This window comes from Lytechinus variegatus, chromosome 7 (genome assembly GCF_018143015.1).
Source record: "Lytechinus variegatus isolate NC3 chromosome 7, Lvar_3.0, whole genome shotgun sequence".
Taxonomy (NCBI): domain Eukaryota; kingdom Metazoa; phylum Echinodermata; class Echinoidea; order Temnopleuroida; family Toxopneustidae; genus Lytechinus; species Lytechinus variegatus.
The window spans coordinates 38,424,040-38,448,524 of record NC_054746.1 but is presented as its reverse complement, the minus strand read 5'-3'; the positions used below and the strand labels follow the sequence as shown (position 1 = coordinate 38,448,524).

The 24,485-nt window shown below is 36.1% G+C and overlaps 1 protein-coding gene across 2 annotated transcripts in view; it reads right to left on the bottom strand.

The window, feature by feature from the left end:
• Positions 1 to 24,485, bottom strand: part of LOC121419222 (serine/threonine-protein phosphatase 2A 56 kDa regulatory subunit epsilon isoform-like) — a 79,776-nt gene that overhangs the window by 25,770 nt on the left and 29,521 nt on the right. For both annotated transcript variants that reach the window (XM_041613580.1, XM_041613581.1), the window contains 6 exons: positions 23,510 to 23,706; positions 21,848 to 21,949; positions 15,982 to 16,074; positions 11,125 to 11,255; positions 4,762 to 4,821; positions 1,790 to 1,898 (listed from right to left, as the gene is read on the bottom strand). In XM_041613580.1, the coding sequence (XP_041469514.1) occupies positions 1,790 to 1,898; positions 4,762 to 4,821; positions 11,125 to 11,255; positions 15,982 to 16,074; positions 21,848 to 21,949; positions 23,510 to 23,706 (692 nt within the window). The remainder of the gene's footprint in view (positions 1 to 1,789; positions 1,899 to 4,761; positions 4,822 to 11,124; positions 11,256 to 15,981; positions 16,075 to 21,847; positions 21,950 to 23,509; positions 23,707 to 24,485) is intronic.

Genomic DNA, 24,485 nt, shown 5'->3' with positions numbered 1-24,485 from the left:
TATAAAATCATGACTGTAGGATACACACCAGTACACATAAATTCATTTTTTGCAAGCTCACAATAATGTTTATCCACTCAAGATGTCATTATTGTTGATATAAATCATAAATATATTACCTGGTATTCAGAATATCAAACAAACTTTTATAAACAAACAAGCTATAAATATATCAATAGCTGAGTTTAAAATGTCAAATCTATGTAGTATTGTTTTGAAGTTTATCCACTACCAGCAATTATTAGTATTGTCATTTCTACTTTTCCCATTGAAGTAATTTACAAGCCAATTCAAATAAATGTGAACACTATGCCTTCTCTCTAAAAAAATAATAATATCAATCACATGACACAAACACAAGTTAAGATATATGATATAAATAAAATGTACATGTCATATGATATTCAAGAACAAGACAGGTTGACACCCACTATAGACATTATCCAATTACGTGAGTAAATCAGTTCTGTCAGCAAAAATACTGGTGTTATTGAATGGGGAAAATCAATGCTTGAATGAATGCCCAAATCCAGACCCAAAACATTTTACCATTCCATGATATTTCATCTGTAAGTTTTATGATAGATACAGACAAAAAAGAGGAAGGTTCTGACTTCTGAAACCTTTCTTTAAATTGTGTGTGTTGTATTGTAACATACTTTAAAATAAAACTACATAAAGTTTGGTTATTTGACTAGTTTTGGGGGGGATTTCCCTGCAGATTTATATGAAGAAAAGTCGTATCTGTAATAATTTCAGAGGTTGCTACTCTGAACTCTGGTTTAAATTTAAACCATGGTTTATATATGTAATTGATATACTGCAGGGAATCAAATGGGACAAATTTCAATAAAGGCATCTGATAGGGGCCTAACATGCTTTGATACTCAAATATACAACGGAAAATGTGGAAATGCAAGGTACAATGGTTTACTTGGCCATTCAAGCATGAGCATGGAGTCTGAGAAGTCCAGTAAACATTGAGGATTTAGTCCAGCATAAAACATGTTTTGACATATTTAACTACCTAAAGTGTAAAGCACAGATTTAACAAGAATATGGACTGATAATGCAATTTTGGATTTAAAGTTAAAGCAAGTCCAAAGCTCAGGTAAAGGGTCATTACTAAGAACAATATTATATCAATCTAAATGAAGTTTTGTTAAAGCTATAAATTGAAGATCGTGTCCAGAAATTTTGTTTCATTTCATATAAGAAATGGTTTAATGGCCCTAAATGAAAGAAAACTTTGTTAGCGACCCAACTATTTCGATTTTGATGTTATAATAATAAATTACCTAGTATAAATATTTGATGTTACTGTAGATCGCATCTTTCACACAACGCACATTTCATGATAAACTTTTATTCATATGACAATGAATTCAAACTTTGAAAATCATAGTTTTTGAGTTATCAGCACTTTTTCATAAAAGACATACAACTCTAGCAACTTTCATGGAAATCATGACTTTGATTAACTGCCAAGTCATGTAACCATCTTCAGTAAACTGTTTATGAAGTGGGCACCAGGGCTCCGCAACACAAAGGTTAGTGATTAATCGCTAAATGAAATGGCCTACCAAGATGATCGTTGTATACGCATTTTGCTCAGTGGGAACAAATCAGGATTGTTCTGTCAAATCTGCAATTAATCGCTAACCTTCGTGTTACGGGGGCCCTGATCTCAGAATTCATGTGTTTATATAAAGAGTTCATCATTTATATATAAAACCATCAACGCTTTACAATCAAACAATATCCAGATAAGATAAAAAATTCTCCCTACCTGTGCATGGTATAGACCCAAACATTTTACTTTATGTAATGGGATGAGAACCTTGATAAGGAATTGCTTGTGTTCTGCCTTCAGTGGTAATGCAAACCCGTTGATAATGCTATGCAAAAATAAAATAAAATTGCATATTACTATTTAAGAATAAGAAAAATCGAAGAAAATAAACATCAAAGTCAATGAAAATTACAAGGTAACTGCCCTATGGAAATCATTTTCATTTTTTAATTCAAACAATAATATCAAAAGAGGGGTAAGGAACTACATGTATATCTTGAAGAATCTTTTAAAGAATGTTTATAACTTTTGAAAGAAGACTTAACACAAAACTGATCAGTCTTCACAAAGAAAATTTAGAAATGTCAGCCTGCCAATAGCACTGCACATACTTGCATATAAAGCTCTTCATCTTCCAAACGTCTTCCATTCAAAGTTGAAATAAATACTGGTTCAGTTGACGGAATCTATCTTGATGAAATATGTTTTAACAAGTGGAATGCCTCTGGCGGTCTCACCTGCATCACGCGATTCAATATAGCAGCAGTGCCGACTTTGAAAACTACTATAACTGTTCAGTGATACTTGGTTACTCTTATTTCCAAGTTTTATGAACTAGACCAATAGTACAGAGATATGATGGTAATTCAACGAATTCCCCCAACGTGGCCAAAGTTCATCATCCTTATATGACCTATGACCTTGATCATGTGACCTGAAACTCGCACAGGATGTTCAGTGATACTTGATTACTCTTATGTCCAAGTTTCATGAGTCAGATAAACTTTCAGTTATGATGGTAATTCAACAGATACCCCCAGTATGGCCAAAGTTCATTGACCTTTGACCTTGGTCATGTGACCTATATTGCCCAAAGGATGTTCAGTGATACTTGATTACTGTTATATCCAAGTTTTATGAACTAGACCAACATAGTTTCAACGATGGTAATTCAACAAATACCCCCAATTTGGCCAAAGTTCATTGACCCTAAATGACTTTGACCTTGATCATGTGACCTGAAACTTGCACAGGATGTTCAGTGACACTTGATTATGTCCCAGTTTCATGAATCAGATCCATAAACTTTCAAAGTTATGATGGTAATTCAACAGATACCCCCAATTCGGCTAAAGTTCATTGACCTTAAATAACCTTTGACATTGGTCATGTGACGTGAAACTCATGTAGGATGTTCAGTGATACTTGATTAACCTTGTGTCCAAGTTTCATGAACTAGGTCCAAATATTTTTTAAGTTATGATGACATTTTAAAAACTTAACCTTGGGTTAAGATTTGGTGTTGATTCCCCCAACATGGTCTTAAGTTCATTGACCCTAAATGACCTTTGACCTTGATCATGTGACATGAAACTCAGGCAGGATGTTCAGTAATACTTGATTAACCTTATGGCCAAGTTTCATGAACTAGGTCCACATACTTTCTAAGTTATGATGTCATTTCAAAAACTTAACCTTAGGTTAAGATTTGATGTTGACGCCGCTGTCGTCGGAAAAGCGGCGCCTATAGTCTCACTCTGCTATGCAAGTGAGACAAAAACAGCATTTCAACCAGTGCAGTTGAATATATAAGGTATGAAAGCAGGACACATATTTTGTACAGGTATTGTAACATTGAGCTTAGTTTTATCTATAATATCACTAAATCGCTGAGTTCTGAGTGGTTTCGTTACATTAAATATACAACTTTTTCTATTGCAAGGAAAATATTATCAGTGTACAAGTACATGGCAGTGAAACAAATAGCAGTTATTTTGCAATATTGATCTGCTTCTATTTCATTACACAGTCCTAACTATTTTACAGGTAAATATTTTTTTTTCAAATGCACTCTATCAGTACAGAGAAAATGTTTAGAATCACACAATTTTATTAATATTTTTCATACAGCATACATGTACATAAATGTATGTGCATACTGCCATAATATGTCTCCAAAGGTCTTAATGATTTTCAGTGCATACATCAATGCATAATATATCAGCGCTCTCTATCATTTTGATAGGGCATGCATAAAATCTAAATGGCCCAGCAATTTGCCATAAATGAGCACACTTCCACTGCACTGTGGTAAGAAGTAATACATTCAAGCAGGTTGTGTGTAATGCTTGTCTGAGCATATCCTATTGGAATCGTAATACTGCCAGTAATCTAAACGCATATATCATCATTTAACTGAGACGCATGCTGATGGATAAAGTCAAACGCTGGGGTATGCAGAGAGCAGCCAGCTCACTTGTACGGTCAACAAGTCACGACGGTGCAAGGGGCACACATGACAGTAAGACAAGTAATCAAAGCTTGGTCTATGCATACACAGAAGAGATGCTTCCCCCTTGCTTTGCCTTCATTCAATTATGCGACCGACCGACAAGCATGAGCCAAGTAATGGGTGTCCGTTTTCTAATGTGATGAATCGGACTGTCTACCAGCAATGCTGCTCCTTTCTCCTTCCCGGCCAAGCTGCCTTTAACTGCCCCAGGGCCCCTGGATAGATGCAAAGTACAAGTCTACTTCATGAGACTAAACCTTTGCCCTTTCCTTGCACCTGTCCTATAAACGTACAGCACTGAACCCTTTACAATATGGAAAAGCTTTGTCTCATTAAGAGGATTTTAATAAGCATTGCATTAAGAATGGTTTTTATTTTACTAGTAATACAAAAATATTGACATATGTAAATTATCAAACTTGAATAAGAAGCCATGTGTTGTAAAAACCCCAAGAGAACAAGAATGTATAATGATATTTGCATGACTGTTCTTAAAATTCTTTGTTTCTGTTTTCCATTTTCTGAAAGCCCAAGTCAATTTAGGTTTTGCATGTTTATTGAATTCATACAAGGAATTTGAATTGACAAAATATTCACATTATTACTGCAATGATTTTTTAATGTCAAACACCAAGAATCAATGTTTAACAGCAGTCTCTGATACACACTAACTTACCTTCCCAGAATTTCTAATAATTCCCCAACTCCATTAAAGTGCTCTGTTTCATATATAAATCTGTAAAAGATAGAAAACAATACAGTAAAGACAATGAGTGTGCATAATTCGGCACAACACTATGAAGAACAATTACATAACTTTCCCTGTTTTCTCAGACATAATTTTGAAGTCTGTAAAAACCACCAATCAACATTGAACATCAAAAACATTTCAGGTTTAGGTGACACAATCAAAATGATTGAGAAACCTATTTTTAGGTAAAAGTCATTAAAGGGGTACTCCAGAATGAAAAAAATGTAATTTGAACAGAAAGTAAAATTGGACAAACAAATCACTGAAAATTTGAACAAAATTGCACAAAATTGCACAATGAACACGGAACACTGATGTTCCGATATTTTAAAGTTTTGCATTAATTCAGTGAAACAATTCTATGAATATAATAATATTCCGCTTCTTTATAGCGCTTAACACATCGGAACAACGTGTCTAAGCGCTTTACAAATATATTATTGTCCCCGTCATCCGATTCAATCAGTCATTCCGGCACGCAATGTATGCACATCCTCCACTCCCTGGGGAGTATTCCAGTCAGTCACCAGTGAGGCGCACACAGTACTGGACAAGCTACAATGTACGCACATCCTACCGGGTACCCACTTAGCACCTGGGTCGAGAGTGGCAAACTGTGGATTAACGCCTTGCCAAAGGACGCCAGACCGTGGTGGGATTTGAACACACGACCCTCTGTTTACAAGGCGAGAGTCGGAACCACTACACTATGGCTCCTCCATGTATGTGTTCATGAATATATGCAATGAGCGCACTGATGTCATATCCGCAAAAATATTCTTTTGTATCTACAATATAAAAACATATTTATTCAAATATTATCCAAAAAGACTTATAAAAAAAGATTGACAACTGATAAAATGTGCAAGACCATCATGAAGTTGCAACAATGAAGAAATATCATATATACACATGTATAAAAATAATAATTTCCTGTAATAACATAAGAAAAAACAAAGTGGAGACATGACATCATCAGCCCACCTTCATGTATTGAATATTCATGATGGCATGCATGTTACTGTTATTACAAAATATTGCTTAAGTTTTAAATTCAATAACTTTGTTATTTGTCATCAAATTTTGATGAAAATTTCAGCGTTCTGCTCAGTGAATACTGAATTTTACTGTTTATTAATTATTTTCAGCTCGAAGAATACCTTTAATGAAACAACTTAAAAACAAGTTTGGGGTTGTTTTATAAACTGTACAAAAGTTACGCACAATTTAATGTAGGACTGGTGACCCTTTCTTGTGCTCAATAATACCGTGTTTACACAGTGACACGGCTCGGGGGTTCGACACGCGAGCCGTGCTCAACACGGCAATTTTATGCTGTGTAAACGCGATCAGTGTGATCCGCGAGCCGTGTCGAACACAGCTTTTTTGATCCGCCAAAATCAGAGGTTTCAACCCGTGAGCCGAGTCAGACTCGGCAATTTTTTCGTGTGTAAACAGAAAGCCGTGTCGAACTCTCTTGACCAGGTCACTGCGCGCGCTTTCACTTTTGGCATTGTTGTTGTTCGCACGGACAAGATTCGATTCCGGCGGTGAATTTCCCGCGTTTAATTTGCGACGTCATAATTCTTCTTCCGTTCGAGATCCGCGAGCCGTGTTGAACTCGCCTTTTTATATGTACGTATAAACGCGATCTCTGATCCCTTCTTCGCAGTGTTCAACCCGGCTCGCGGATTCAACACCCGAGCCGAGTCAATGTGTAAACACGGTATTAGAAAATCCAAGTTAAGCCTAATCAAATTGTGACAATAAACTTGGTATGGTGGCTCAGTAGAAGTTTCTAAACTTTTTCCGGTAGCTCAGTTGTAAAACATTCGCCTCATGAATAGAAAGTCATGGGTTTGATCCCCAGGTGAATCATACCAAAGATTTATAAAAATGGAACCTTCTGCATTCTTGATTGACACTCACCATCTAGATTGGAGTAGGGTACAAATATAGTGGCTACCCTGGGTGAATAAAACATTACCATTCAAATATTTGTTGAACTTAAAAACGACATGTACATGTATGATGAATGAGCTATACAACTTTATCTGATGGGAATGAGGATCTGATTTAATAAGTAGCACACAAGAACACATTTCAGTTGTGTATAATCAACAAAAAGCTAATGATATTCCACCATGATACCCTTTGTGCATATACATTTGTATCTTCATACCGTACATGATACAAGTCATTTCTATGCTGTCAATGAATATTTGTAAGTTACCGGTACTATTAAAACGGCGGTCATTATCCTGGCAGACAAACTACATGTTACCTATTCAGACACTCATACTACATGTACATGTAGGCCTACATTTAGGGCAGAAGTCTTGGAAACTAATAGCTGCCAGCGAGGGAGGGTACAGAACAAAGATGCCTTTGCCGTTACCTTGGATACTGGCAAATTCACTTTGAATACCACTCGCACACACCTGATCCATTAGAAATGAGATACATGGCAATGCATCTCCTCAGGTACAGAGAGCAAACAAAAGGAAGACTCCCAGGTACTTCTGGTCAAATATTTCACATATGAATGCCAATGTATGTATGTATGGAGTAAGATCGCAGCACCATGAAGTTTTAAGACATATACATTTACAATCTACACATAAAATACTGTACTCGCCAGTTTTGGCGGGGGGGGGGGGGGGTAGTAACAATATATGTGCAGCGGTTGAGACCCCCATTTTCAGCCAAAATTTATGTTTGAGAGCTTCACCAATTCAGAAAGCTATGGAAATTCCTATTATTCCCCGTTCCGAAGACCCACAAATTTGTGATTTCTTGTTCCAGTGCACGTTATCATGAACTCACTCAGCCGCTCAGAAAGGCGAGATCGATCAGCGCATAGCCATTGCGCTGGGCTGCTGAGGCTTCAGCACCCGAAGCTAGCTTGCGCTAGTCCGATATGAATTTAGCAAGAAACGTGCGCATATTTTTTACATAGCCTCTACCAATTACGGCTCCGAGCTAATGAGTTCCGGTGACCCTTGTTTTTTATGTAGTCAGTTCCAAATTGTAGGTCCCTTGTTTTCGGACCAATATTTAGTTCTAGAGCCCCTATTTGTTTTACTTTGGTGCGGCACATAGGTATCATGTTATAATTCGAGTACCCCCCCTCCCGGGCTGTTCCTATCATGTCAAAATAAATACAAGAGTTCACAACTCTCTTCTTTCATGGATTTTATTTGTCAAACTTTTATTATGGTAATATTTTGTCTTTATTCAAACACTGATCATCACAGTGAACTTCCCCTTTAATGTGTAAATTTAGAAGAAATGGGAGAGTAGGGAGTATTTCACTTGAGAATTCTAATGCAAGTTTTTTTAGTTTCTCTTGCACGAGCAAATTAGCAAAGCCATTTACTTTTCGATAAATAACAGCACATCAAATTCCCTAAGTGTGGAATGACATTTTTTCTCACTCTAAAATCAAAATGTTCTAAAAAGCACAAAAGAGGCACTCTGACAGAATGACACTGATGAAAAAATAAAGTTCCCTATACATCACTCACAGGCATTTAAATTCAAGTGCATTCAGAATAGAAGCTGTTTGAAATCCATTTCTGGCAGTGTCACAATTACCACTGCAAGTGTTATGCAGTATATTTCATATATATTTGATGATCAATAAAGAGTGATTGTTTTAATGTTCTATCAAAATTTTATCAGCTTTTGGGGTTAGAAAGCTTCTTCACTGTCATGTTCATACTAAATGTAAACGTATGTACCTAGATAATCAAGCTAAATTGTGCCTACATACATGTTCCTTAGGGGGTTTTTCTACTAAAATAATATATTGTGTTATCTCTCAACAATGTTTATCCTATGTAGTATGTCAAACCTTTACTGGAGATGGTTTACTTGTATGTACTGATGATTGGCCATCTGTTATGCCATTTGACCTCTTCAAAATTGGTTTCTTTATTCAGGTTTTTTTTTTCTTTCCTTTTTCTCAGTGTGAATAACTCATCAGATATAGCTTCTCTATATACAACTTTATGGCTGTTCAAGCTATTAGTCACCAATCTATTTTAAAACACACCATTGTCTGTCACGAATGCTACCCCTCTCCCCCTTTTGAACCATTTTCCTTTAGTGGTCACCTTTCTGTGTTATCTGCTTATATGGAGTTCCATCTTGCATCTGTAACTTTCAGCTAGAAATTGGGTCGCTTAATTTGGTCCGACAATACTGACCCATACGCCACTTGCTGTATCTGCCTGCACAGACATTTTGCAATTACAAGTACAGTCCGACCTCTCTTATCCGGAAACGTTGGAACCAGCACCAATCCGGATAAGGGATTTATCCCGATCTGGGAGAACCAATATTAAATACAAGGGTAATCTATTGTAGTGGGCATACAGGCAGTATTCACTGCAGTGTCAAATTTAGAGGCGGTATTTTTACGGAAATGAAATCGATCGATGTCCAAAACTCTTGGATACTTTACTAAAATGACCGAGGTATATGAGGTATCGAGCATAGCTCAAAAGAAAGAGAATGAATCGATGAAACTACGTTTTAAAATTGGATCATCGCAGTGGGTATCGCAGCTTCGCAATGTCAGCAATTGTTATACTAACTGTAGGCTCAACATGATAGATGGCGCTATCTGTATTGAGGCCTAGCCCTAGCTAGCAAGACATGTGTTGTTTATTTCCCTGGGAAATAAAAAAAAAACGTGATGAAATGTTTGCGCTGTGCCCTGATTTACTGGAAAATAATTCTGTCTAAGTTCTTTCGATTGGGTGATATATTTTCATGAAAAATGTGGTTGTGGGTAGACTACATTGGAAAATATATGTAATCAAAGTGAGTTTGTGTAGGAATGAGTTTAGATTGAAATTTAATTTCCACACGTACTAATGAATTTTTAAAAAAAAAATCTCGGCAAGTGTGCGTCCGGATAAGAGAGGTCAGACTGGATGGAGACTGACTTGACAATTTGCTTGCTTTGTTGAAACAGACATGCAGAGATCTGCAAAATTAACATAATGTTCAAGACAAATCCATTCAACAAGTATATATATTTATGATGGAAACTGGAATCCCAGCAAACGTTTTTTTTTTTTACAACACATTTCTATGGATACACACACATAACATGTATGATCAATATCAAAGAACAGCTGCTTCTATCAATCAAATACATTTTTAACCAGAATATTGATCTGGATTTCAGTTTTACAGATATATATATATATCGTGGTTGCCACTGGCTACATTTCACTCCAAAACAATGAATGAATTTCACTTTTTGTGTTGTTCATTACCATGAGGGAGAATGGTCTATAATTCTACATGTATGAAAGTGATCCCTTATGAAAAGCAGGTGGCTTATCGAGCTGATAGAGAATTAAATTGTGCATGTAGGCTCACATCGTTGTCCTATGCATGGAGAAGTTGGATTCAATCTTATTGAGGAGAAAATATAAATAAAACAGTACTCCCATCCTATCACAATGCTTTGTGGACATAAAATGGCAACACCATGATAAACCAATACCATGCAGGGCATCATTTTACTCCTTAAATAGCAATTCTGTTTGTAAGAAACAAACTTTCAACTATGTTCTGTACATGTACAGTCGTATGTTTAAAAAATTGCTGCACAAAAGAGCAAACAGTGATTTGTTACCATGGAAATTGTTCCCTGCCATAGCAATACAGTTTATGCATCACTTCACTCCCAAGAAAAATGTGTGTACCAAGTCTCATGAGCGCTAAGCAGAAAACTGAGCAAAGAGTCTGGTCTGCAAGATTTTTCAATTGTTCCTTTTTTTTTAGTGTGATGATGAATAATTCTGAACATGAATAATTTCAGTCTTCTGACAGTGAGTACATCATGTATTGAATTTATTGCTGAATTAAATTTTTTAAGTGATTTATTTGCTGTGTTGGTAAAGGCAACACAGGAGCATCCTGAAATATTCCTGAAGGTGTATTAAATAGAATCCAGTGTGATGGGTGCCAAATCTCACTAGCAGTTGGTTAAAGTTGTGAAAGTACCGTAATACACAAGATTTGCAATGGACTTGTCTGACTGCCTGCTGAACCACCTACATGTAACCACATGCTGTTTCCTCCATGTACATACCGGTATATGCCTCTTCAATCTTTGTTTGGAAGAGGTACATTATAATTTTTTAACAACTTAATAAAGTTGACTTCACTACAGTTTCCATAATATATGTTCCACACTTTCAAAACAAGTTTATTATTTTTCCTTTTTTTTTAAGACAAAGGGTAAACTTGCATTTATCTTCTCACCTGAGGAATATGTGGTTGATCTGTTTTCTGATGAACGCCCTGAGGCCTAGAAACTTGCCATAGATTCGATGCAACACTGTTTTGAGGAAGTCTCTCTCCCTTGGATCTTCACTGTCAAAAAGTTCCAGCAGCTAAAGTACAACAAATATGAAAATTCATGTTACACTTCACAGAGCAATTGTTGGTCACTATGGAGTGTGTATGACACTGTTAGGATTTAAGGTGTGAATGATATATACTTCAAAATCTATAGATGGTCAAGATACCGAACAAAATGAAATCGACCATAGTTTGTTTCTATTTGAAAGATAAATATTTAAAGATGCTATTTCCCAATAGATATCTTTGTAGCTTTCTGAAATGTATGCCTAATTACTAAATTTCTAAAGGTTAAAAGGGACCTTCAAAAAGAAAATAACTGACATTGATAAGATAGAGAGAGGGGGCTTAATATAGCCTTAAAAAGCAAGATAAAATTTTCACAAAGAATCAACAGGTGGAAAAATATCTGTCACTAATAATCAATGGCATGCAATAGATGTCATTCCTAATTCATATATTTTCCTGTTATTTTACATAGACGCAAGTGGAATGCCTCTGGCGGGCTCACCTGCATCACGCGATTCAATAGGGCTACATAGCAGCAGTGCTGACTTTGAAAACTACTATAAAATAATTATTCACAAAAAACACCATTCGTATAATACAATACTACGTTTATTGACATTTGACCTTGATCATGTGACCTAAAACTTGTCAGTGATACTTGATTACTCTTAAATGTCCAAGTTTTATGAACTAGACCAATAAACTTTCAAAGTTATGATGGAAATTCAACAAATACCCCCAACTTGACCAAAGTTCATTGACTTTACATGACCTTTGACCTTGATCATGTGACCTCAAATGCGCACAGAATGTTCAGTGATACTTGATTACTCTTATGTCCAAGTTTTATGAACTAGACCAATAAATTTTCAAAGTTATGATGGTAATTCAACAAAATACTCCCAATTTGGCCAAAGTTCATAGACCCTAAATGACCTTTGACCTTGCTCATGTGACCTGAAACTGATACCGTGTTTACACAGTGACACGGCTCGGGGGTTCGACACGCGAGCCGTGCTCAACACGGCAATTTTATGCTGTGTAAACGCGATCAGTGTGATCCGCGAGCCGTGTCGAACACGGCTTTTTTGATCCGCCAAAATCGTAGGTTTCAACCCGCGAGCCGAGTCAGACTCGGCAATTTTTTCGTGTGTAAACAGAAAGCTGTGTCGAACTCTCTTGACCTGGTCACTGCGCGCACTTTCACTTTTGGCATTGTTGTTGTTCGCACGGACAAGATTCGATTCCGGCGGTGAATTTCCCGCGTTTAATTTGCGACGTCATAATTCTTCTTCCGTTCGAGATCCGCGAGCCGTGTTGAACTCGCCTTTTTATATGTACGTATAAACGTGATCTCTGATCCCTTCTTCGCAGTGTTCAACCCGGCTCGCGGATTCAACACCCGAGCCGAGTCAATGTGTAAACACGGTATAAAGCAGGTTGTTTAGTAATACCTGATTAACCTTATGGCCAGGTTTCATGAACTAGGTCCATATACTTTCTAAGTTATGCTATCATTTCAGAAACTTAACCTTCAGTTTTGGTGTTGACGTCGCCGCCGCCACCGTCGCAGTCGGAAAAGCGGCGCCTATAGTCTCACTCTGCTTCGCAGGTGAGACAATAAAACTATAAGGACCCCCACCCTTCAAATGTAAGATATTTCAAAATCATAAGTAATATCTACATCAATAGTAAGCTCAGTCAGACCAGAAAGGAAGAATAAAATGACTAGATCAAGGTCAGCAGAAGTATTGCATACAAATGACTTTGGGCATTAGATTTTCTTGCATGACATTTGGACTGCACAAACAAAATTGGCATTCAATAAACTGATGCCACACTACAACGAGAAATGTAATCGTCTTCATATGCCATTATATTTGTGTATTGTACTGACTGACATAGCCTGCAATATATACCAAATAGCGGTAACTACAAATACTGCATGCACACATACAATCTTCCCTGGTCGTTCAGTTTCAATACAAGAAGCCATCTGTGCACTTTATAGGGAAACCTCAATATTTCTTATTCAATTCGTCTGAGATTATATTGACATAGCTGATAGTGGGGGGTTCACCTAGACTTTGATCTCTGCTTATTTTGTGTGTTTGATATCTAGTTTATGATAGTACAGTCATTATGACAAATATTTGTATCCACAAAAGCAGAAACAATGTACGCACACAAGTATTTCCACTCTCCCCAGCACTACACATTGATGAAAAGCTTATGCATGCCTTTTTTTTTTAATTCTACAGTGACACATGAATCATGTGTCCATGTGCTTGGCTCTTGTGTTTTGTTTGTTTACAAGCAGGTTTGATTATCATCATGTCTAAAATCAAGGGTAAGGGTTTAAAATCAGGGTATTAGGAAAGATGGCCACCTTCTCTTTTGACCAAGTGGTGAAATAATCAAAACCTCATAATGGCATGCTGTGTTTTTCAACAAATTCAGTCCACAAGGTTTTTGATACAACCATCATTAGCATTGGATGGTTTTGCAAAGTAGGGGAGATTGGGGTTAGTTGGAACACGGGTTAAGTTGTAACACTAGGTGGTTTCAAACCGCCTCGATCACAAGAATCCCCGTTAAATTACGAGAACTATTTTATTCTAAAAATACCCATTAATTTATTCCTGCATTCACACCGCCCTGAACCATACCATTCAGGATAAGTTCCTGAAGTTACGAGCATGCGCAGTATGGTCTGATAAACAGGCAAGGCACGAGATTCAAAATCACTAGCCCAGCAGCCACCCACAGCTCCCGCGCCCAACGACACGCTGGGCTAAAAGTTCCCGTAATTTGCTTTCACATCGCCAAAATACCTGCGACCTTGGAAAAATCCCCGCGAAAGTTCTCGTAATTTCGCCAAGTACCTTCTATTTAGCAGGTATTTTCTTTCGGGGAAATTACGCGTAGTTTGCTTTCACATTACCAAAATACCTGGTATTTTCTGATCGGGGTAAATTTCCCGATCAGAGAATACCTGGAACTGACGAACTTCGAGGCAGTCTGAAACCACCTACTGTAATTTTCTTTAACACCTGTAAATGAATTTCTGCAATACTGCTCTCTATTTATTGCCATTAGCATCAGACATCTACCATATTACAGACAACACATGTGAAACAAGCCTGGTGGAGTTAGAATGGAATTTTTGTTTTTTCACCTTCTATAAAGAAATTTTTTTATTCTTTCAGAAATGTTTTATTTCAGAAGTTTATAAAGTTGGCCGGTTTTGGGATACAATAGACACTTGTACCAAGCTACAAAATAAGGTTATCAATATATTACGCCATGGTAAAATCCCTTTTTATAAATGCTTATAAATGTCACATGGGCCTCTGGGGTTAGTTGAAACAAAATTGAAAGGGCTATTTGGAACAACAAATGTGTTGGTTTGAAATATTATCTGCAATATATATATCAGTACTAGTTGCCAAAGTAATTACCCAATGTATTTTTGTTTGTAAACATGCTACAGTGTAGGTCCATTTTTTGGTACGGTACCACACGTTGTTTGTATCTCATGTTCGTTAGTTCTTAGCATAATTTACCTTTTCATTTATTCAGTTCTAACCTTTAATAGTTATTGTATAAGATAGTTAAATAGTTCAAAGTACAGTTAAAGGTGTGTGTTCCTATAATCATCCCTAACTTTGCCCCTACCTAGTGATGAGATTTTGGCACCATACATTTGTCATGAAAGCCACTATTTATATTTCATACAGTGTCAGCCCCCATTTCCATTTTATTACTGAGTTTACAGTTAAAAAACTACATTGTATAAACAATTATCTGATTAATGTCATGTAATTGTAAATTTGATGCAGAATTACATGAAATTGCTGATACACTTAACTGCATGTAAAATCAAATGCACACAAATTATAAGCAGAATTCTACGACACAGTCCGCTCGCCTAGTGGCTGTATATCATGTGTAATAGAAAACAAAGTTCAACAAATGAGGATACACACCTTCAATATTTTGAACTTGAAAAAATAAGCAAATAAGCTAAAGCCGTATATTATAGTTGTAAGTAGTTTTGGTATATTTCTTAATTGACCACGCAGTATTCCCCATACCATGTTCCAACTTACCCCGTTACCCGTATGGGGTAAGTTGGAAGACTTGAGATGGTCTTGTTCAAGGTGGATTTTCTTCAGTAACAGTTGTAACGATCATAGATTTAAAGAATTTTATGGGGTACATTTGTAGCCCTTAGACATATGCTTTGAACTGATATATTGATTAATGAATTAATAATAATGGATATTTAGAGGCACTAAAAACAAAAAGTACCATAGCGCGTACAATGTTTTTTGTTTCTCTGCATCAATTTGTAACTACCGCACATAGCTTGGATTACAGTACTCAAGCCTATAGTACCCTTTCCTATATGGTAGTACCTAGGCTGCTTGTTTTATATGTATTCTTACTTTTTAAATGTAATACGTCAATAAGTGAAAATTTCAAAATAAACTTGAATATTTGAGATTGCAGTTTGCCACAAATGGCATGATGTGGTGTGGAGCCCCCCACCCCCCCAGCATGTGCTTTTTCATTTTCCATTGTAATTACTTACTCATTCTGGCCACCTATATCTAGAGTTATTATACTTCTCTATTGCTAATTACTTCATCTTAAAAGATGTTTTAGTCAAAGTGGGTTTCATTTCTATACCAGAAACAATAACACTAAAAGAATGATTTTGAAATAAATAAACTTATGTCTTACATGCATCACAAATTTCTGATCGATGTACTTCTTGGCTATGCTGGGTTGGAATTCTGGTGACTCTAAAAATCTCAGGAAGAATTCGTATACAATCTGTGAGAAAGAATGAAAATAAAGTAATGGTTGAGTAAAAATAAAAATAAAAGTAAAGATTATAAGGAAACAATGTACACATGACCAATAATACTAAGCAATGACAGTTAAAAATGGAATATATATCTATTAATAAATAATATACCGGCTTTGTAATGCGCCAAATCCATTCGGCAGAGTGCCCAAGGCGCAGAACACAATTGAACACAATATAGAAATTTATTATGCAGGATCATAATTCAAATTAGTAGAATGGTGATTTCATTATTGTTTATTGATCATGATGCAAGATTCACTCACAATGCACATTGGTTTGGAATCAAACAGTACCTTGTGCACCTGTGCATGTCACAAGAATAATTTTATGTCCAGTCCATTTTCCAATCACTCAAACTGTAATCTGAGTATGTACTTTACTAAGTTTAAACATGGAGTGCATTGAACTTTGAACTTAAGTTTATGGCAAAGCAATCACTGCAATGCCTCTCCAGAAACATTTTCAATATATCACACTACCCCTAAAGGAGAATTTTCATAGATTAAACATCAAAACAGAGAATACAGAATGAGGCTAAAAGTGCATTGCCCCCATCTTGTGATGTGATTTAAAGGGAGATATTCTAGTAGGATGCAAGTGTTGGACGACTGGACTAAGCTTAGTCTGGACACCTTAAATAAAGAAAGCCTTGACACAAACTATCGGCTCATTTTAAAAATGGAAGATTCAATTTCAATTTGTGTTTTCTTCCTGTCTAAAGTGTATCATTGTATTATGTATTGTGTTTACTGTGAATGAGCATATGAATACTTGCCATCAAAGTTGCTGCGAAACGAAGTCTCTGTGTCATTGCATAAAACTTTTTGCTTTTTCAGGGGGGGGGGGGGTATTTTTATTACATGTATTTTTTCAATGATTTTATGATTTCTTGTAAATATCATATTACGTTTGATTTGTGTTTTTTTTACTTTGACTCAATAAAACATTTATACCAAAAAAAAGAAAGCATTGTTTTATGTTTAAGATTTACAAAATAAATGAAGCAATAAGTATAAATAAGCTAGGAATAGTTATTCTTATATTTTTATCACATATTGATTTTACATGATCTTTTTAAATGAAATAATATTGCTTATAAGATTCTTGAAATTGCTTGTTTCCAATTATCAACCTGCCCTGAGTTCAGAATGAAACCAAACTGAAATGATCATGGCAAATCAAGAAATGAACTACTGGAAAAAATTGCAATCTTTTCATTACAATATAAAAAAGTAAATTTTGGATCTTAAGGGAAGTTATTAAAAGAAATTAAAATTGGTTTTAATACATGCAGAAAAATGAATAACACAAAATGCAGGTTTGGTGAAAATACCAAAATACATACTAGTTAAACTTGTATTGGATCAGATAAAAGTCAGTGAATGACAGTGACACGATTACTTAACTTTTTGTTGTTGCCACTAATAGTGCTGCTATCGGTAAGAAAATTCTGTCGATATTTCGCTAAAAATATCTTAGCGATATTGATAAATATTGATAAATGAACATAATCAATACATTTTTTATGGATTGATCAGCGATGTCACAATACTCGCGTTGGTCAAAATTTGTATCTGCCACTGTACCAAGAATGCTTTAAAATCGTTCATTGAATGTAAATGATTACATAACATCTGTTAACAAATATATTTTGCATAAATACATCCTCATCTTTCACGTTATTACCTTTATTTTCACCTATCCCACCTTATTTATATCGTGCTGTGCATCTTCGAAAGTAGAGGGCAGCAACACAAGGCCAAGTGCTGCCTTGTACGTTAGTTGGTATTTGTTTTTTGTCACTAAAATTGAGCTTGCATTTGTAAATTTTTCGATACGATTGGATGGAGTAAGTGCAGTCAAGATGTCTGGATTGTTGATTAAGTGAGATCGTGTTTTGCAGCTAGTAAGTATTCATATTTTTGTTGAAAATTTGGAGTAATTTCTGTTGCTATTCTGTGCATTTTGAGGAAAAATATGTTTTTCGTGGTGTTTCATTTGAAAAGCCACTTTCAAAAGGCCGTTTCCATGAATGCTGTCCGTTTTCTGCAATCACTGTCATATCCCTAAATAATAGCGGGTATTATCGACGAGAGAAAGGTTATAGATTAGTTATAGATACCCCTAAGTGGCAAATAAGTGCCTTTGCAAATCACTAAATCTGTTATTTGATAATCCATAATTTAACAATTTCATGATTTTGTGATTATTTTGGGAAAAAAATATTTTTCACATGAGACTGTTAACTTCACTCTGATTCAGAGTTTGATCGGGGAGGTGCCAGTGCAGCAGCAACTGAAAACCAATCAGCTGCTGCCTGCTACCAGCTACATTATGTATGCTGACTTTTTTTTGTGGTGTGCATAGATCCAAGAAAATGGCACAAACTGGCTTGCAATTTCAAATGGAAAGTTTTTAACGTGCATTTTTTTTCTCTCTCTGTAATTTTGCTTGTGAAATATTGGAAAACTTTACAACAACCTTTCATTTCACTGTGAGAATTTTGCTTGCCCAATTCAGGCAAGTACCGTATTTGCCGGCGTATAGGCCGCACTATTTTTTTATGAGAAAATGAAGCAAAGTCGGGGTGCGGCCTATACATGACGATAGTCAAAAGCCGTGTCCCGCAGACGCTGAATATGTGGTCAAAACAGCACGTATGCGTACGTATGGGACTACAGTGACGCTTCCATTGTAATGGTAGTTAAAACAGCGCGTTTATAGGATGAAATAGTAATTCTTATCTAAAACATTTTCAGTACCGGTACATGATAACTTACTCTGCTAATTTAATTTTTTTAAGGTCTAAATTTGTTTCCATAAACGCAGCAGAGCTCAGAGACCGCGCCAGCGAGCTGACTCTGGGAAGTAGGCACTTAAGAACAAAGTTTGAAAGGACACTCATAAAATTACGTCATGAATATTCATCGGCGAGAGTGACGTAATTTTACGAGTGTCCTTTCAAACTTGGTTCTTAAGTGCCTACCACTCTAGCTTTGGGGCCGGCAATGGCATGTAATACGTTTGCAATGGCTACCGCTCGCGCACCGTACCGTAGTAGTACCGCACCGGGGTAATTGCCAATGGCAGGCAGCTTGTTCGCGGCAATTATTTCACGCGCGTAAAGCTAACAAGACATGTACTGGTACTCTTGTCGACAAAAAGCTATGTAATTGTAATGAATGTCATTACTATTTATTTATGAAATTATGTGGAACATTGATTTAACATGTTTTCATTTCTATCTTCCTTGCAGGAGCCAGGAAAATTAGCAGCACCTCGCTCTACATTTTTAAAAATTTATTTTTACATCGTCATCGATCGTAATGGAAAATAAAATGAAAATATTTACCTTTTGATCTTCTCTTTTGTTTTGCATCTCCAAGTCTCATCGGCCAATAAATAATAATAAAAACCTACCTTGCGATGTGTGCTGCAGGAAATGGCGGTAGTGGTGATGATTTATTAAATACATATAGGCTGGTTGGTTGCAACAAATATTTTGGATAAATTATGTGATGAAAATGGTAACAATAATGATATAAGTACGATCGTGTCAATGCATAGGCGGCGAAAGCGGGGGGAGGGGGAGGGGGGACAGATCCCCCTAAAATGTTAGCTGATTATAACCTTTTTTTTTTTGCTTGTCTATTTTGTTCCTGCATCCCCCCCCCCTAAATTCATGTGGACCCCCCTAAAATGTGTTTGGTCCCCCCCAAAAAAATCACAAAATTTCATGTGGACCCCTCCTAATTTTGTTTGCTGCCGCCGCCAATGTGTCAATGAATTGCTATTTGAAAATGATAATTGAGATGAGTGATTTAGATTTTAACTTGTTAGGCACTATGGATTATGACGACGAGGATTATGATGGTAGAGCATGTTTATGTTGACAACAGTAAATTATGATGCACGATTTGCGTGCGATAATAATGATGACACGGTGATACACGATGTTTGCATGCAATTTACTATTCTATTGCAGGTGGAGAAATAGCGTATTTAAAAAAAAATCATGCCGCCTTCAATATTTTCCCGCTCATAAGATCAGGAAGAGATCGAGGGAACATGACAAGGTATGTCATTTGAAATTGCTTTGTGCATGAATTAATAACGGTCTTTTTCAAGACCACAAATCTCCAAGAAAGAATCAGTGTTCATTTTTATTTCACTTGGTCTTTATTTCTCTCATATGACATCACCGACTTCAATAATAAAACATTGAAACACCTCCCGTGCTTGTGTATTTATTCAACTTTATTTGTAAGAAAAGAAGACGTTAATTGAAAGAAATAAAATATATTCGCCGCGCTTGTTTACCATCGCAGCGCTTGTTTATCTCCGCCACGCTTGTTTACCTCCGCAGCGCTTGTTAACCTCCGCAGCTCTTGTTTACCTCCGCAGCGCTTGTTTACCTCCACAGCTCTTGTATACCTCCGTAGCTCTTGTTTACCTCCGCAGCGCTTGATTACCTCGGCCGCTTCTTCACGCCGATGGTGGATTATTTTCCTTGCGTCGCCTTCCGGGAAAGACGAAATAGTAAGTTAGAAGAATTAAAGCATGGCGTGTTTATTTTTTCCCATTCCGCAATTGTTGAACAATTTTCCAACCAAATTTTTTGTCCGACTTCGCCGGGAATTCTGTCATGCATTTTTTTTCCAAAGATGATTCGCAAAATCGGGGGTGCGGCTTATACGCCGCCGCGGCCTTTACGCCGGCAAATACGGTAGTTTTTGTCATTGTTTCAAAACACAAACATTTGTGTTAGTGTTTATTGTATTTACAAGTATTTATTTATGTCTTTCATATTATAATGTAGTACCAGTGGAGTACAAATTTCTGGGTTTTTTTATATGGACCAATAAATGAATCTATATCTGAGTTTACTTGCTGTGGGCAATCAGGCAAGTGCTTATGACACACCCTGATAAGAATAACATGTGAAAATATAAAATTTTGATTTTATCAAACCACTTCATACACTCTTTCATGACAAAAACATATCAATTATCATAAACTATTCTATTTATACTTTACATACCGTATGGAGCAGCTGCTTTGCATAGGTCAGAAAACTCTTGTTTTTTAGTGAATTTTATCCAGTCATTCATCATTATGTTCTCATTTTCTGAATTTCCCAAAGTCAACTTGATGTCAGAGTGGACTTCCCCTTCAAAAAGAAGAGGAAAATTTGGTGTTTATCTTCTGCACAACACATGTATAGAAGTGTACCTCTTGTGTAAATTGTCTGATATGTGAATTTCAATGTGTCAATTTTGTCATGTGCCATGTTTTTTTTGGGGGGGGGTTGGGGGGAGAGGGGTTGGTTGCCGATTCTTGATTCATTCATAATCAATTACCAATATCAAAAATGCAAATCAAAAATCAAAACTCATAATGAGCAATACTTGTAATCATTAATGTTGTAAACAAAGTCTAGCAGATTTTATGGAGGTTTTGATACACACACTATTATGATTTATGCATATGCTTGCCCTGGAAACAAAGAAATAGAGACAATAAACTTTTTTAGTCATACGGGACATAATGTGCACCGTGTTACTGTTCAACAGGTTTTACAAACATCCTAATACCAAAGTCTGTATTTCTTTATAACATTGAGCTTTAAAACTGAATAGTGTTTCAATGTACACTATGCATTGCAAATACCTAGCAATAAATTTCTTTCATTACTAAAAGAAAATGATATATAACCATTATTTCATTCTTATATACCTGTAAATGGGGCCATGATGCTTCTAGTGTTGGTTCATCTTCTTCTGGATCAAAATCTGAGTTTTCACTGGGCGGCAATGTTCTGAAGATATTACATGAGATCTAAAAATAAACATAATGCACAATAAAATACATTAAATGCCAGTATAAAGAGACCTATAAGAATTTAACTCATTTTCAGTGATAGCGCAATATACTTTCATAATCTTTGGTATATCCTGAAGGATTGGCTTTTCACACTTTGTTGATTACAATACAGTAAGGTGACAGAACTACTATTCAAAATATGTGTATAGTGTACATGTGAATAATGTAATACAATACTGAAAACAAGGAAGTCATAGTAAAAAATGTGCACAGGGCACCTTTTGTCTAAAAAAAAACATTAAAAATGCTACTCTAGAGGCATGAACATATTTTAATACAAGTAGCTCATGACAGGGTTTAAAGAATTCAACTAAAACTTTAAAATGTTGCACCCAGGACAAATGAAAGTGTGCAATAATAATCATACTTTACTCAAGGATTGTCATACATGAGCTTCATACATGTATATTTAGAATAGGAAATGAGTGTCTTTACAAATTGAGTTCATCTTTATCATTCATTAGTTGATAACAATGACACAAAATAAATGAACTATTTAGGAATTCTGGCAAATTGAAATTGTACTACATTCTGTTTGAGCAATTTTTGACCTATACGTACATGTATATATGAAAAATGTTAATTTATTTGATTTGTGTTTGATAGGTTTTGATTGTGAATGGTGCCATGTCATAGTAAGCATACCAGACTTAGTGGGAGGCTTTTATGAGCAAACATTTTAGTGTACATGTACCTGTATGTGTAGTACATGTATATTGAGCAACTGTCAGAGCAATTTTAGTTCAAATTTCGGCAAGACAAATCTAGAAGCCTTAAATTCTTATGATTGTAATAACGCCTCAATTTATTCAAAGAGATGGTGATCGTAAGAATGCCTTACAGAGATTCGTACAGCACACTTACGAACGATCATTTGTAAAGCACTTAAAGGGACCCGTAAGGTGTAGGTACACAATTTGTGCAACTGTTGAGTAATATCTTCATACAAATTAACTTGAGAGTGCCTTCAGTTTCACATACAACCATCGAATGACAGCAGGTAGGTGTTTTATAAAGCTGTTCGTAAAGTTACAAACGTTTTTACGCACAACTGGAACCTGTTCTTAGGTCTTAACTCAATTACATAGGGATATCGCATAGCACAAGAAAGGATCACCAGTCGTACGTAAAGTCATTCGTATCTTACGAACAGCTTTATGAGACATCCATCAGAAATTGTAAGACAGCCACAAGTCTGACGAAAGAATAACTAAAGGCATTCTTATAAAAACATACAAATTTTAGGGCCACTGTATTACGGAAAATTATTTTGTTTCTTAAAGTCTTGAGATATTCTGAAGAAGGTCGTAAGAATCTATGCCCCATCTGCAAACCTTTAAGAACTAAAGAATTTGTATGAACAGTGAGATTCGTATGAACCTATGAAACTGTGACTATAGCTTAATGGGCAAAAACTACACATACAGTAATATACGTGAACATCTTGAACTTGCTCAATTTTAATATTAGTCATGAAGATGTATCTACAGTTGACTGATTTAGGCTCATACATACCATTTGAATGAACTCTGGATATAGGGGTTCTGTGAGGACTCCCCTCCCACTAGTGATGTAATCAACTAGCTCATTGAGACTTGCTCTTTTGATTTCTTTGCCTCTGAGCTCAGATACAGCATCCATAAAGTCAAACACCATGCAGCACTGTTCTAGCTTCTTGACAACCAATTCTTGCTGTTCTGGAGGGGGTGTGTCTGTAAAGAGATCAGAGAAAAAGATAAAATACAAAATAAGATGTAACCATAATAACACATGTATTACATTTACATACATGTGAATTGATTTACACTATCAACAAATTGATACGAGAGTGACTATGGCAAATGCAATAAATGACTTGAGGGATCCCTTCAACTGTTATGGTACTTCCCGACTCTGTAGCACTTTTCCAAAAATCTACATGTAACATCCTAGAACACATCATTAAATGCATATATCACCAACAGATTTAAACCATCATGATCTGTCACATTAACTGCATTTCTACTCCAGACGTTCACACTTTACATACTTGTAGAACGAAGAATGCAACTGATCACAAGACGAGCTTGACCATATCATACCATGCCTGCCAAAGTATAACTGATGTTATAGATGGCAGTTTGCAATATGCTATGTGCCTGGGAAAGGGCAACACCTCAAGCATGTCCTCTTAATAATACAGTTTCTAAATCAGGACACACCGATGAAAGTCAATTTCACTGAGGGAATTAGCAGGTGGTAGTCTGATCACTTGGAAGATATTTGCAGAGATGATGACTTAATCTGGCTATTCTCTCCAAGTACCATCTTGCCAGTAATGAACTTTTTAACGCACATGTATTGGCTCATCTAAACATCACAGCATTATTGTAGTTAAATTGTCACTTTTATCAAGTCTATATAACTCAGAAATTGTTGTTTTTAAGTGGATTTTCCTCAAACATTCACCAATAATTTTTTCTTTTGTCAGGGTGAAATTCCTTTTGAGAGG